At 38.9% G+C, this 14,623-nt stretch overlaps 1 protein-coding gene and 1 pseudogene across 2 annotated transcripts; both read right to left on the reverse strand.

The window, feature by feature from the left end:
* Positions 1-10,764: 10,764 nt before the first annotated feature.
* On the reverse strand, positions 10,765-11,205 carry LOC310738224 (histone H2B pseudogene; annotated as a pseudogene). Its single transcript has one exon. The product of its transcript is annotated as a histone H2B pseudogene (transcript).
* Positions 11,206-11,744: 539 nt separating this feature from the next.
* Positions 11,745-12,073, reverse strand: LOC310738254 (histone H4; the record flags this gene model as incomplete). The annotated part of the gene is made up of 1 exon (XM_083563239.1): positions 11,745-12,073. Exon 1 carries the CDS (start codon positions 12,054-12,056, stop codon positions 11,745-11,747), a length of 312 nt encoding a protein of 103 aa, XP_083419365.1. The 5' UTR covers positions 12,057-12,073.
* Positions 12,074-14,623: the final 2,550 nt, after the last annotated feature.

Consider the following 14,623-nt stretch of genomic DNA (forward strand, 5'->3'; position numbering starts at 1 on the left):
TTCAATAGGGTTGAGGTAAGTATTTATGTTATAATGTTTATAATACACTCACACTCCCATAATACCTCACACCTCATACCTGTCTCATACCTGTTTAGAGCATTCTAAAAATACAAGTTCATTTCCTTCGACACAGTCCTTTGTGCACATCCATCTGAAGAAATACAGAAAAACAAAACAGCAAGAGGTTTTTATAGAAGAAGGTGAAGTTCAGTTCTTGTATGTGTAAAGCATCAACAAATTTACTTTCTTTTGGCTTCTCCCATTAGGGGTCGCCACAGCGGATCATCCGCATGTTTTTACGCTGGATGCCCTTCCTTACGCAACCCTCCCCATTTATCCAGGCTTGGGACCGGCACTAAGAGTGGCCGGGGTTGGTTCCCTGACCGGGGATCGAACCCGGGCCGGAGCGGTGAAAGCGCCACATCCTAACCACTAGACCACCAGGGGACCTTGTAAAGCATCAACAAATACACAAAGAAATTCTGAAGAGTAACAGCAATGGGGGCATTTCATCAACACAGTTAATGGAAAGCTGTGCTCACTTGAAAAAACCTGGCTTGAATTAACAGTAACATTCACTGCAGGCTCAAGCCATTCCACCAAACTAATTAAGCCATGTGTAGTCAACACTGACTTCAACCAGGCTCAACCAGCTGACAGTTTAGGGACTTGACCAGCTAACTTTGCTACGAGCTGATTGGCTGTTAAAAACAGGTGCCACAAGGCTTAAAACTGACTGAACTCTTCAGGGCTGCTTATGTTCTCCATGCACAAGCACAATGCTTATTCAAGCACCCTGGTCTATTTTTTTTTCTATACCCTGGTCTATTTTTTTTTTAGAACAAACAATCATACATTTAAATAAGTTAATTACCTAAATTGTGTTTTCTTCTTCATCCTCACTGGTGTCTGGACTACTGAGGCCACTTTGATCTTCTGCTTCAACATGTGGAAGGGCAGAGGCCTCAGGGCCTAAAGCAGTCTTGTACTGTTAGAGGACCACTTGCAACCTTTCTGACATCTTCTTAAGAGACAGCAAAGTCCCTCATTTCCCTTGTCTACATCGCAAAATACAAGAGGCAACAATTCACCCATTTAATTCTGTATACCAGGATGGCTGGCATTTTCTTGTGCATCATTGTCATACTGCCAGCTACCTGTGGAATAAACCCACTTAAGGCAACTCCGATGTCTCACTGAGGTGACTTTATGCAGCGAAGCCCAAAGCAGCAGAAAGCGATTTGTGTTGCAGCCAATGTCTAATAGCTATTTTATGTTAACATCTTTCTTCTACAGGTGTGGTAAAGTAACACCTTGTGTAGAATTCAAGGAGTTACATTAATAAAAAGGTTTTTGATGATGCTGACCAGCTGGATTTTCTATGTTGACTGGAGGAGATAATAATAAGCTTGATGTTATGCTAACCTTATGTTACACATCAGGAAACAAATTCTAATGTTCAAAATTATTTAGTTCATTTCAGCTTTCATGTAACAGCAACAATACAATAAATCTCTTAAGCAAATGTGACACACTTTAAAGCCCTAAGACTTTAAAGACAAATGACCATCTCAAACAGAGCTGTTCTACTTCATCCAAGTTCTGTGATAGACACTGATATGTTTTTTTTATTGTAATATGGACAGGGGTTTTATTAAACTTACACTCCTCAGCTATCTTGTATTTGAGAACAACTGGCAGGCTCTGCAAGCATGTGCAGTGTTGTTCCATCTCCAACACCAAAATGCTTTTGTCTTCTTGCAGTCACATTGTCAACATCACTTGGTCATGCATTTGCTTCTTGATTGAAATGTTTGCTAAGAATCAACAATAGTTATATGTTTATATGAGACGATCTTGCATAATAGCATGGCACTGTTTTGTAACTACAAACACATACTTCTTTTATCCAAATTAAATCCTAGTTCATTGTACTCTATATAGCTGACCTGTAAATACATTCTTGTGAAGCGTCTGAAAGCTGACATACCACTGCCATGAACCTCCCACGACCATATTTGAGACATGGTGCTCTCTCCAGTAAGGGAATGCTCCACCACAGCTACATCAATGTTTGTTTCAGAGTATAGTACAAGACCATTGTAGTTCTTGATCTCCTGAAGAAGGAGTTTTTTGTCTTCTGCCAGCTTCCTTCTAAGGCGGTGGAAGCGTGCTGCTGTCTAGAAATACAGGAAGTACAGGGGTAGAGGTTTTGTCACAACACTGTTCAACAAGTGAAAATTTATTGCACCTAAAAAAAAAAAAAAATAAGAATTGTGCTTTAATTACTTTGGAATGAGCAGTTTTTTTTATCTAAATATGGTCCCCTTCCACGGAAGCCGCCATGTTCCTACGGTAACCCACAATGGAAAAACAAACTACTGGCTCTAGATAGAACCAATCACTTTTTCTACTTCAGCTTGGAGGAAGATGGTTGTAATCTACAACCACACCGCTAGTTACCACTAAATCCTACAGACTGGACATGTGTGCAGGTGAAAGGAGCACCACAGCAGAGCTGTTTTTCCTCAAATGAAGCAGATGAAAACTCTAAGAAGCTGCGCTGTAGTGTATCGACATTGATATGTCCAGACTGGAATATATACATATATAATAGAATATGTGATGTCTGTTTACAGAAAGAAGTTTTATAATATGGTAAAACAATTACAGTTACTCTTCCTTCAATCTTAGTGCGATGTTTCAGCTGCTTTGTGAAGGCTTGTCTGGAGAATCCCGGAGAGATGACCTTGAGTTCCTGAAAGCAGCTCAGGAGGTCCAGTGTATAAAGTGTGGAACTGTTGACAGAAGCTGGCCAATAGCCACTCCGAAGGATGTCCTTCAGTCAGGGGTCCACTGATGATGGCATGTTTGACAAACATATAGCGGCTGATGCAAGTCAAAACGGACTTGGAACAAAATAAATGTATAAAAAAAATACATAAATAAATAAATACACATTTACTACATGCTTACTTTTACAACAGTTCAGTAACTCTGCATATTGTGAATGGTTGAAAGACATAACACAAGTTCCTATAATCCCAGTAGAGCACTCATACTGAACTTCTTGAGTAGAATCACACATTGTTTACATTTCTCTAACTCGCTAAATCGGAAACAGATGTGTTGATTGGACTTCACACAGGAAGTGCTTTGCAGAAGTGTACAATTTTTTTTGTTTGTAAAGAACAATAATAAAAGATGTCTGTCTTGGTTTGGGTTAATAATAATACCATGTACTAAACAATAGATTTTGACACAACTGCAATTGTAAGCACAATGCCACAACACACTCGTGTGAAAATCATAAAAATAAGTTTTTACCATTGATTTTACCAAGAAAATACAAAATAAAGCTGCAGGACAATTTAGATAAAGACCAATTAAAAGTCAACTGATCAATATTTAGAAAAAAACACCATCATTCAGTATCAAACTAAATCTTAGTCTAAATCTTTACTAAATTCTGTTCTTAATGCATCTACTGGACTGTCAGTTTTGTCTAAAGAGTTTCTTTAATTACACATGGGGTTTGGATTTAAACTTAAATTCATCACTGTGATTTTCCAAATTGCTGTTGAGGATGTCGACAAACAGTCACGATCATCAAACACTAATGTGAGTTTCCCTCCGTCGAAAAGAACCATCTTTTAATACTTGAATCTTTATTTCTTAAATAACATTCTCTTCATATTCACATTTATCAGTTCATTTTGTCCCCTAATCCAGGTCAATCTTTCACTGAGGACTGAGGAGTCTATATTCAAAAAATACAGGTAAACATTTTCATATTTCTATTTTAGCTATATTTCTACATGTTTTTATTGCTATATTTTCTATTATAGTTCAACTCGTATATCTTCTATAAGTCTTTTAAGGGTTACAGCCCTGTGTCTCATCCATCAGAAAGTGCAGAAGAGGGGACTTCATCAGAGGTGCAGGTGAATAAGGAAATTTGTATGTCATTTTGGTTCACATTTTGTTACATACACACATTTTGTACGTCTCTAAATGTGTAGATAAACTGAACGTAAGATGTGATGCGTAATTCAGGACATAGCGGAATGCAATGTTGTCGAGTTTAAAAATAAGTAGATCAACATTAAAGCTTAACACATATCTTTTAGTAAATACTTTAAATATGATCCTTATTTTGTTCTTTTTCCATTTGTTATTGAATATCAACTGGGCCACGTCAGGTTTCTCAAATAACCATGTCACAGATACCAGTTGGATGAACATAGTTGCTTTCCTATGAAGCACAATGTAAGAGGGGCTTTAATGGAGGACTTACTAAAGCTGTTAAGGTTATTTAGTGGGGATGCTGCAAGCGTCCCACGTAGCAAGTACATTCTAGAAAAGGTGTTTAAATTGGTTTTGTCTACAAATCAGAATATCCTCATTATTGTGGCATTTGCAGCTCTTACATTGGCTTTTCAGTGTCTAAGGACAGTGGATTAAAATGCCAGATTTGCTCATCAACACAAACTGCGAGACAAAGTGTAGAATTCGGTCAGTTTTTTATTTGTATACCATTGAGGGATCCATTTAAAGCTCTTCTGGAGAATGAATTCAAAAAGATTTACAATGACCAAAACAGGGATGAAATAACGGATATTTCTGATGGGAAGTTGTACAAATATCTGAAATCAGTTAGCGATTCTTTCTTTTCTGTGTTCCAGTCATATAAATTCAGCATTTGGCCCTTACTATGATTTGTTAAAGAAGTACCCCCTGAGAAAAGAGATAAAAATGTCCTACTATGTGCCTTGTGGTTTGGCTCATCTGAACCACTAATGACAAGCTTCCTCAAACCTTTTGTGGAGGAATGCTAAATTCTTGGACAAACGAGACCTTAATGGCAAGATCCAGTAGATTAAGTAATTAAAACCACAAAGGTCTATGCATTAAGTGCTGTATGTGATGCTGTTGCACGACCTTTGCTGCAAAATTTCAAACAGTCTTCATCCAGGTGTTCAAGTGAGAAAAGGCACTGGGACTGTGCGAGTGTATCCTTGTTTGGAGGAGATGCCAGACCTTAGAGATCACAACACAACTGTGCAAATAGGTGAGATTGGCAAAAATAACGAACAGAGCATTTTGGTCATAAAAGGGGCATCTCCAATCGTGGACCCAATTTTCACCTGATCAATGGTGTGGTCCCTGATTACATGTATCGTGTGTTGCTGAGGGTTTGGCTGCTAATAGCCACTTCATGGTTTAATTCTAAAAGCTACAGTCAACCATGGTATACTGGTTTGAACAATTCAAGAGTAGATGAAAATCTTTTAGCAATCAAGCTTCCAAGCTTTTTTTCCTGAATCCCACGGTCTATTGTTGAGCGTAGGTTTTGGAAAGCTCCCAAATGGCAGAAATGGCTTTAATATTACAGTTTGCCAGTCCTGAAGGGGAAATGTCCAAACAAGTATCTTTGCCACTGGGTTTTACATGTACATTTTGCTAGGTTCAGACATTTGTCAAGAAGATATTGACCATGCTCATGAGGCTCTTGAGCTTTATGTTAAATCAGTTCAGTCTTTGTATGGTGAAGATCAGATGACCTACAATGTGCTCCTGCATTTGAGAGAGTGTTGAGAATGTAGGTCCTCTCTATGCCCAGTCTGATTTCATGTTTGAGAATTATAATGGCTACTTGCTTAAGCGAGTAAAAATCAGTAATGCAGTACCTCAGCAGATTTACAAAAGGGTAGCATGGTCTTGTGCATTGCCACGCATAGCTAAGGCCTGCTGTATCTTTTAAGTCCCCTGTGTAGAGTGCTAAGACAGGGCAAAAGGAAATGTTACATAGCTATCCTGCTGTATCCTGATGTCTCACCTGAAATAAAATCATTCTACATAGAAATGACCTCCAGTAAACATCACATAAGGAACTGTGCTAGATATGACAGAGTGACTGCACTTGGAGTGGCAAAGATTAGTCCTGTGTCTGAAAATGATATGAACACATTACATGCATTGCTAGATGTACCCGTGACCTCTACTGGCAGCTACTACAACAGAAGATTTGTCAATGGATAAGTCATTCACAGCCAAACATATACAAAGACAAAGAAAATGAACAACTCTTTTGTTATATTAAAAGATGGCAGTATTTTTTATGTTTTCATACCTTCTCTGTGTCAGTGATGACCAACATCGCCTATATGCAGTCAGAAAAATGTGGAAACTGTACAGTGCAGAAGCTGGTTCGAGGATCTACTGTCAAAATATAATTAACCTTTGCAGTTGACAGCAATGATATTATGAGACCATGTGTTTACATTCATTGTTGTTTGTAACAATTCAGAACATATTGTTGTAAATAATCAAAGTTAAATCAAAAATATTGACTATTATTGACTATAGGCATAAAGACCACACGTAGGTGAAGATAAGAGCAAAGTCATGAGTGAAGTACAGATTTCATATTCAATTATCTTTCCCTGTGTTTTTACATCATGAACATCTATAAGGTTTTAGTCATATGTAGGACTTATAGAACATATATGATTAAAAATACATTCATATTATGCATTTTGTATGTGTTTATTGCAGCATATGTGTCCCTCACAATATTCTGTTGGAACATATAAGATGCAAAATAAGTGAACTTTTTGCCTTGTGATTATCAGCCACTGGTTAGTATGTATGTAAACTGTCCAATCAGCGCATGAGTTGCTTAATGTTCTAGCCAATCATATATGATAAGGGGCGGGACATGTACTGATTATGTAGCGCCCATTATGTGACGTCATCACACGACCTGCCCTGTAGCAAGATACATTATTAGATTTAGATTAGATTAAATTAGATTAAATTAGATTTTTAGATATACAAGATACATTATTAGATTTATTATTATTATTTTTATTATTATTATTATCATTATTATTGTTATTATTATTAGAAATATGGTTATATAGATTATAACAGACTTGTACAATTTTAGTGTAATTTTAATGAAATTTGAGGTAAAAAAAAAATAAAAAAATCTAAACATCGGCGATTTTTGTAGTAGTAAAATGCCTCCATCTAGTGGTGATATGAGACATTGCAACTTGTCGAGCGGTACTTTTGGTAATTTTGCTCTGTTTCCACACGGATGGTTTTTACTTGTCGGACCTGTGCTTCATGCCAGATTTTAATCAGTAAAAATAAATGTTTAATATTTATTTCTCGGTGGATTTATTTTTTAATATCTGACTAAATGAAGGATGTCGTGAATAAGTTTTTAAATAAAGTTACAATTTTTGTCCTTTTTTATATTTATTTTTTATAACAATGGACGAGTTCTGAGTGAATCATGAATAATTAAGTAAATAAAAAAAAGGAATAATAAAAATCCTTGTTACTTTTATATATTCTTTATTAAATTATATATTTAAAAATTGTATAATAGTTATCCTATTTTTTTATATATGTAGAATATTATTAGATACAAGATACATTATTAGATTTATTATTATTATTATTATTGTTGTTGTTGTTGTTATTATTATTATTATTATTAATAAGATGATTATATTAATAATAACAGACTCTTGTACAGTTTAAGTGTAATTTTAATTAAATTTGAGGTAAAAAAAAAACCTGGACATTAGCTCTAATGCTAACTATGTTGTGCTACTATGGCTCTAATTCAAATTATGGCGTGCTGCTATGGCCCTAGTGGGAAACACTGTTCTGCTACTGTGGCCCAAATTCAATTCATGCTGTGCTGTCCTGGCCCTGATGTAAAACACTGATGTGCCACTGTAGCTCTAATGCTAATTATGTAACGCCGATATGACTCCAATACTAATCATTTGGGCCAACTATGGGTCTAAGTTAATATATGTTGTGCCTCTAGGGCCCTGATATGAAACACTGTACTGCTACTATAGCTCTAATGCTAACTGTGATTCACATCACGGACCTACCAGCACAACATAGGTAGCATTATAGCCATAGTAGCAGAACAATGTTGTGCTACTATGACTTTAATTCAAATTCGGTTGTGCTGCTAGGGCCCTGATGTGAAACACTGTGCTGCTACTATAGCTCCAATGCTAATTATGTTGTGCTGCTATGACTATAATGCGATTTATGTTGGCCAACTATGGCTCTAACTATGTGCTGCTACTATTGCTCTAATCCAAATGATATTGGCGAATGATGGCTCTAAGTCAAATAATGCTCTGCTACTATGGCTCCAATTTAAATTATGTTGTGCTGCTAGGGCCCTGATGTGAAACACTGTGCTGCTACTATAGTGGCCGAGCATCATTTGACTTAGAGCCATAGTTGGCCAAGGTCATTTGGATTAGAGTAATAGTAGCACAACATAATTAGCACTAGAGCTCTAGTGGCAGCACAGTGTTCCACATCAGGGCCCTAGCAGCACAACATAATTTGAATCAGAGCCATAGTAGCACAACATAGGTAGCATTAGAGCTACAGTAGCAGAACAATGTTGCGCTACTATGACTTTAATTCAAATTATGTTGTGCTACTATGACTTTAATCCAAATGACCTTGGCCAACTATGGCTCTAAGTCAAATGATGCTCGGCTACTATGGCTCTAATCCAAATGATGCTCTGCTACTATGGCTCTAATTCAAATCATGTTGTGCTGTTATGGCCCTAGTGGGAAACACTGTTCCGCTACTGTGGCTCAAATTCAATTCATGCTGTGCTGTCCTGGCCCTGATGTTAAACACTGATGTGCTACTGTAGCTCTAATGCTAATTATGTAACGCTGATATGACTCCAATACAAATCATGTGGGCCAACTATGGGTCTAAGTTAATATATGTTGTGCCTCTAGGGCCCTGATGTGGAACACTGAGCTGCTACTACAGCTCTAGCGCTAATTATGTAGTGCTACTATGACTTTAATCCAAATGATCTTGGCCAACTGTGCTGTTATAGCCCTAGTGGGAAACACTGTTCCGCTACTGTGGCCCAAATTCAATTTATGCTGTGCTGTCCTGGCCCTGATGTTAAACACTGTTGTGCTACTGTAGCTCTAATGAGAATTATGTAGTACTGATATGACTAATTCAAAGTACGTTGTGCTGCTAGGGACCCCAGCCCTGATGTGGCTACACGGCCCTGGTGTGAAACACTATACTGCTACTATAGCTCTAATGCTAACTATGTTGTGCTACTATGACTCTAATACAAATTATGTTGTGCTGCTAGGGCACTTATGTGAAACACTGTACTACTACTATAGATCTAATGCTAATTATGTAGTGCTGCTATGACTATAATTCAAATTATGTTGGCCAACTATGACTCTAATTCAAATTACGTTGTGCTACCATGGCTCTAATACAAATTATGTTGTGCTGCTAGGGCCCTGATGTGAAACACTGTACTGCTACTATAGATCTGATGCTAATTATGTAGTGCTGCTATGACTCTAATTCAAATTATGTTGGCAAACTATGGCTCTAATTTAAAATATGTTGTGCCTCCAGGGCCCTGATTTGAAACACTGTGCTGCTACTGTAGCTCTAATGCTAACTGTGCTTCACATCAGGGCCCTAACAGCACAACATAACTTTAGTTAGAGTCATAGTTAGCTATAGTAGCAGAACAATGTTGTGCAGAACAATGTTGTGCTACTATGACTCTAACTCGAGTTATGTTGTGCTGTTAGGGCCCTGATGTGAAACACTGTACTGCTACTATAGCTCTAATGCTAACTGTGTTTCACATCAGGGCCCTAGTAGCACAACATAACTCGAGTTAAACACTGTGCTGCTACTGTAGCTCTAATGCTAACTGTGCTTCACATCAGGGCCCTAACAGCACAACATACCTTGAGTTAGAGTCATAGTAGCACAACATTGTTCTGCTACTGTAGCGCTAATGCTAACTATGTTGTGCTACTATGACTCTAATACAAATTATGTTGTGCTGCTAGGGCCCTGATGTGAAACACTGTACTGCCACTACAGCTCTAGTGCTAATTATGTAGTGCTGCTATGACTATATTTCAAATTATGTCGGCCAACTATGACTCTAATTTAAATCATGTTTTGCTACCATGGCTCTAATTTAAAATATGTTGTGCCTCTAGGGCCCTGATGTAAAACAATGTGCTGCTACTATAGCCCTAATGCTAATTATGTAATGCCGTTATGACAATACAAATCATGTGGGCCAACTATGACTAATTCAATTTACGTTGTGCTGCTAGGGCCCTGATGTGAAACACTGTACTGCAACTATAGCTCTAATGCTAATTACAGTGCTGTTATGACTATAATTCAGATTATGTTGCACTGCTACATGGCCCTGATGTGAAACACCGTTAGCATTAGAGCTATAGGAGCAGAACAGTGTATCCCACCAGGGCCCTAGTAGCACAACATTATTTGAATTGGAGTCATAGTAGCACAACAGTTAGCAGAACAATGGTGTGCTACTATGACTCCAATTCAAATAATGCTGTGCTGCTATGGTTCTAATTCAAATTATGTTGTGCTGCTGGGCCCTGATGGGAAACACGGTTGTGTGACTATGGCCCTAATTCAAAAGATGATGTGCAAATATAGCTCAAAATTAAATTATGTTGTGCTGTTCTGCAAATATAGCTCTAATGCTAATTATGCAATGCTGCCATGACTATAATTTAAATGATGCTGTACTACTGTATCTCTAATGCTAAGGTTTGTTTACTTACCTCGTTATACAAAAGGTCATAGTCAGCGGGCGGGGAGAATTGCTGCCCCTGCAAAGAAGACCGCTCTTTGTATGAAAAAATGGGTGGCTCTTAAAAGAGCCGTTGGTTTTTATCTTAAAGACGGCGATAACACGCTTTACTTTGAGCTGGTGTACTTGGTGACGGCCTTTGTGCCCTCGGACACGGCATGCTTTGCAAGTTCACCGGGAAGCAACAGGCGCACGGCGGTCTGGATTTCCCTGGAAGTGATGGTGGACCGCTTGTTGTAGTGAGCGAGACGAGAAGACTCACCGGCGATGCGCTCGAAAATGTCGTTTACGAAGGAATTCATGATGCCCATAGCCTTAGAAGAGATGCCGGTATCAGGGTGCACCTGCTTCAGAACCTTGTACACGTAGATAGCGTAGCTCTCCTTCCTTGACTTTCTGCGCTTCTTGCCTCCTTTGCCGGCCGTCTTCGTGACAGCCTTCTTGGAGCCCTTCTTGGGCGCGGTCTTTGCTGGATCAGTAGGCATAATGCTGCTTCTCGAGGAAACTGCGAGAGAATGAAAAAGGACCGCCTCGCCGCCTCTCTATTTACAGACCTGCATTGTAATTACGTACAAGGGAAAGGAGTCGTATTATTGGTCACAAATCCAAACCTCATCATACAAGGCTCCGCCCTCGTCCCATCCTCTCCCGTTCCCTCTCCCCCGCCCCTGAGCTACTCTTTGTTTTCCTGCCCGCCGTTTTGTGCGCGCACACGCACACGCAAATATGAAGTATATATATATATATATAGAGAGAGAGAGAGAGAGAGAGAGAGACTTTGAGACAAAACTGTAGTGCTTGTGCAACATTCTACCTTATTAGAATATATCTATAATTATTCCAAATTCCATTAGTCACATACACTTGAGAAAATAGTTATTTCCTCCCCTTCTCCGCCACACACACACACACACACACACACACACACACACACACACACACACACACAGTAAAATAAACAATAGCTCATTTTGTAATATTTGGGTGGCTCTTAAAAGAGCCGTTGTGTTCACGTTATTTGGTAGGTAAGCGTTTAACCGCCGAAGCCGTAAAGAGTGCGTCCCTGGCGTTTCAGGGCATACACCACATCCATAGCGGTGACGGTCTTTCTCTTCGCATGCTCGGTGTATGTGACTGCATCGCGGATGACGTTCTCCAAGAACACCTTCAGTACACCACGAGTCTCCTCGTAGATCAGACCGGATATACGTTTAACACCACCACGGCGAGCCAGACGGCGGATAGCCGGCTTAGTGATACCCTGGATGTTATCGCGCAGAACCTTACGATGGCGTTTAGCGCCTCCTTTACCGAGTCCCTTGCCACCCTTTCCTCTTCCAGACATGGTGCTGCTCTCACAAAGTCAAGCTGCTCAATAAAGAAGCCCCGCGCAATGCCCGCCTATTTATTCTCTCTCCACAGGACCTAGTTGAGGGGAGGGGGCGGACCTAAAACCAACGATCACACAAAACAATGTCTTCAAAGCGAAACGCCACAGCCGTTAACATGCTAGAGTCTTGTACTTCCTCAGGCTTTTTGTCCACACAAACATAGTGATATAGAAATAGTAATAGTCATGTAGTGGAATTGGTTTAATTTGGTTTTTGCTCACAGCATGGTACACTCAATGCAGTTCAACACACAAATATTTGAATTGAGAATTATAATTAGAAAAACTGTTTTGACTCAGTTGCAATTTTTATTCCAGTAGAAGTATAAATCAAATTGCAGTTCTTGTTGCATTAAGTAGGCTTATATCATCATGAGGAATGCAAAATATTGCACACACTATGCTTTCAGTTACTTACACACTGTGCCACTACTGACCAAAAAGGTGTAAACCTGATGGGGGACAAAATATTGAGCTACTGTACATATGCAATTAAAAGGTTTTCGCATATCCCAACTCATCTGGAAGCTGGGGTCAGAGCGCAGGGTCAGCCATGGTACAGCGCCCCTGGAGCTGATAGGGCTAAGTGCCGTAAAAAAGAGTGCGTCCCTGGCGTTTCAGGGCATACACCATATCCATAGCGGTGACGGTCTTTCTCTTCGCATGCTCGGTGTATGTGACTGCATCGCGGATGACTTTCTGCAAGAACACCTTCAGTACACCACGAGTCTCCTCGTAGATCAGACCGGATATATGTTTATACGGTGGTGTTAAACGCCTTGCTCAAGGGCTCAACCAGTGCCTTGCTCAAGGGCTCAACAGTGGTAGCTTGGCAGTGCTGGGGAACCGCTGACCTTGTGATCAGTAACCCAGAGCCTTAACCGCTGGACTACCACTGCCCTGCTTACACCCCTACCAGTAGTAGTAGTAGTAGCGTTAATCTTGTACTATACTTTTCAACACACAAGAAATATAGCATGACTATTGTAGGAATGGCCCATGATTATTATTAATATTAACAAGCATTATTCTCATTTCTATTAATGTGGTACTATTTGCATTAGCAGTAGTAGCAATAGTAGTAGTCGTATTAGTAGTAGAAGTAGTAGTAGTAGTAGTAGTAGTCAGTTATCCATACATCTCTCACATAGACCAGGAGATTATGGTAATATTTGCATCAAGCATCAGAATGAGTGAGCATTGTGTGTACCTACATGGGCTGTAGAACATTGAGTAAATATATGTATATTATTTATCCAATTCAATAGGACGAAGTTTCAGAGACAGATGATGCTTCAGATACACAGTCACTTCTACAGCACAAATATTTTGATGGCACCTTAAAAAAGGGAGAAATGTTCCTTTATTGAGAAAACATATATGCAGATGCAAATACGAGTGCAGGAACAGGAACTCACAAATCATTCGTGAACATCATTCCACCACAGCAGGAGCTGACAAGCTGAGCAAACCCAGTGCGCAATCTGCACTAGTGTCCAGAAGTATATGGACAGGGCCACACACTTTGTCTAGGAGTGTGTGCATCTTTTACCTATGCTGCAAAATATGCAGTAAGGTCTTTATGTATTTGGACAGTGTCACGCTGACTTGTACAGACTGTCAATCAAACTATTATTCTAGAACTTAGCGCATCACGACACATTTTTCTTGGTAACTGCTCCACTGTCACAAAGAGTGTGTATGCTCACTGAGTGCTCACCTGAATAGGAAATGCAGTGTATGCTATATATCTCTGTTTATATTTCCTAATAACGTACCATGTAGTGTAGACAGGCATCATTTGATAAAGTGAACAATTCCTTTGACTTGACTTCGGTAATCAACAAAAGGTAGAGAGGAATGTGCACTTTCTAGATTTGGTCACACAATAGCAGTCAAGACCGATGCAGAACTACACACCATGCTGCATTAAGCAATCATTATTATTATTTATGGTATTCATCAAACCCTATTCTTAACTCATTCCTCAACTTAATAAGAATAATTATTAGGATCATGGTTGTTAGTAGTAGTAGTAGATGTAGTAGAAGAATTGGGTCTGAGATGAGATCAGAACAAACAAACATACACGAATTACACTTAAAGAAAAAAAAAAAAAGAAAAAAAAAAAAAGACCAAAAACACTTTATACTAGTGTTTAAGGGTATACAGGGATATTTCTAATAAAGGCAGAGTTCGGTGGACGTTGTAGAGCTTGACTGCCATCGTGTGGCAATGTTTACATGTTGCAGAAAAATGTAGATTAAAGAAATTGATGCTCACATCATTTTGTGTGATTATTGTGTATGGAACAGCCATTTACTCTAAGGTTTCGCATTAAAAGTTTGAGATGAGATCAGAAAAAACAAACACACAAACAAACAAACAACATTCACAAATTAAACCTTAAAAAATTAGTCCAAAAACATTTCATACTAGTGTTTAAGGGTATACAGGGTTTCTTCCTAAAATGAACTGTGAGTCCCTTTTTGTCTCGCTTCGTGTTTATCTAATAGGCCAGT

This window comes from Silurus aristotelis (assembly GCF_946808225.1).
Source record: "Silurus aristotelis genome assembly, chromosome: 15".
Taxonomy (NCBI): Eukaryota; Metazoa; Chordata; class Actinopteri; order Siluriformes; family Siluridae; genus Silurus; species Silurus aristotelis.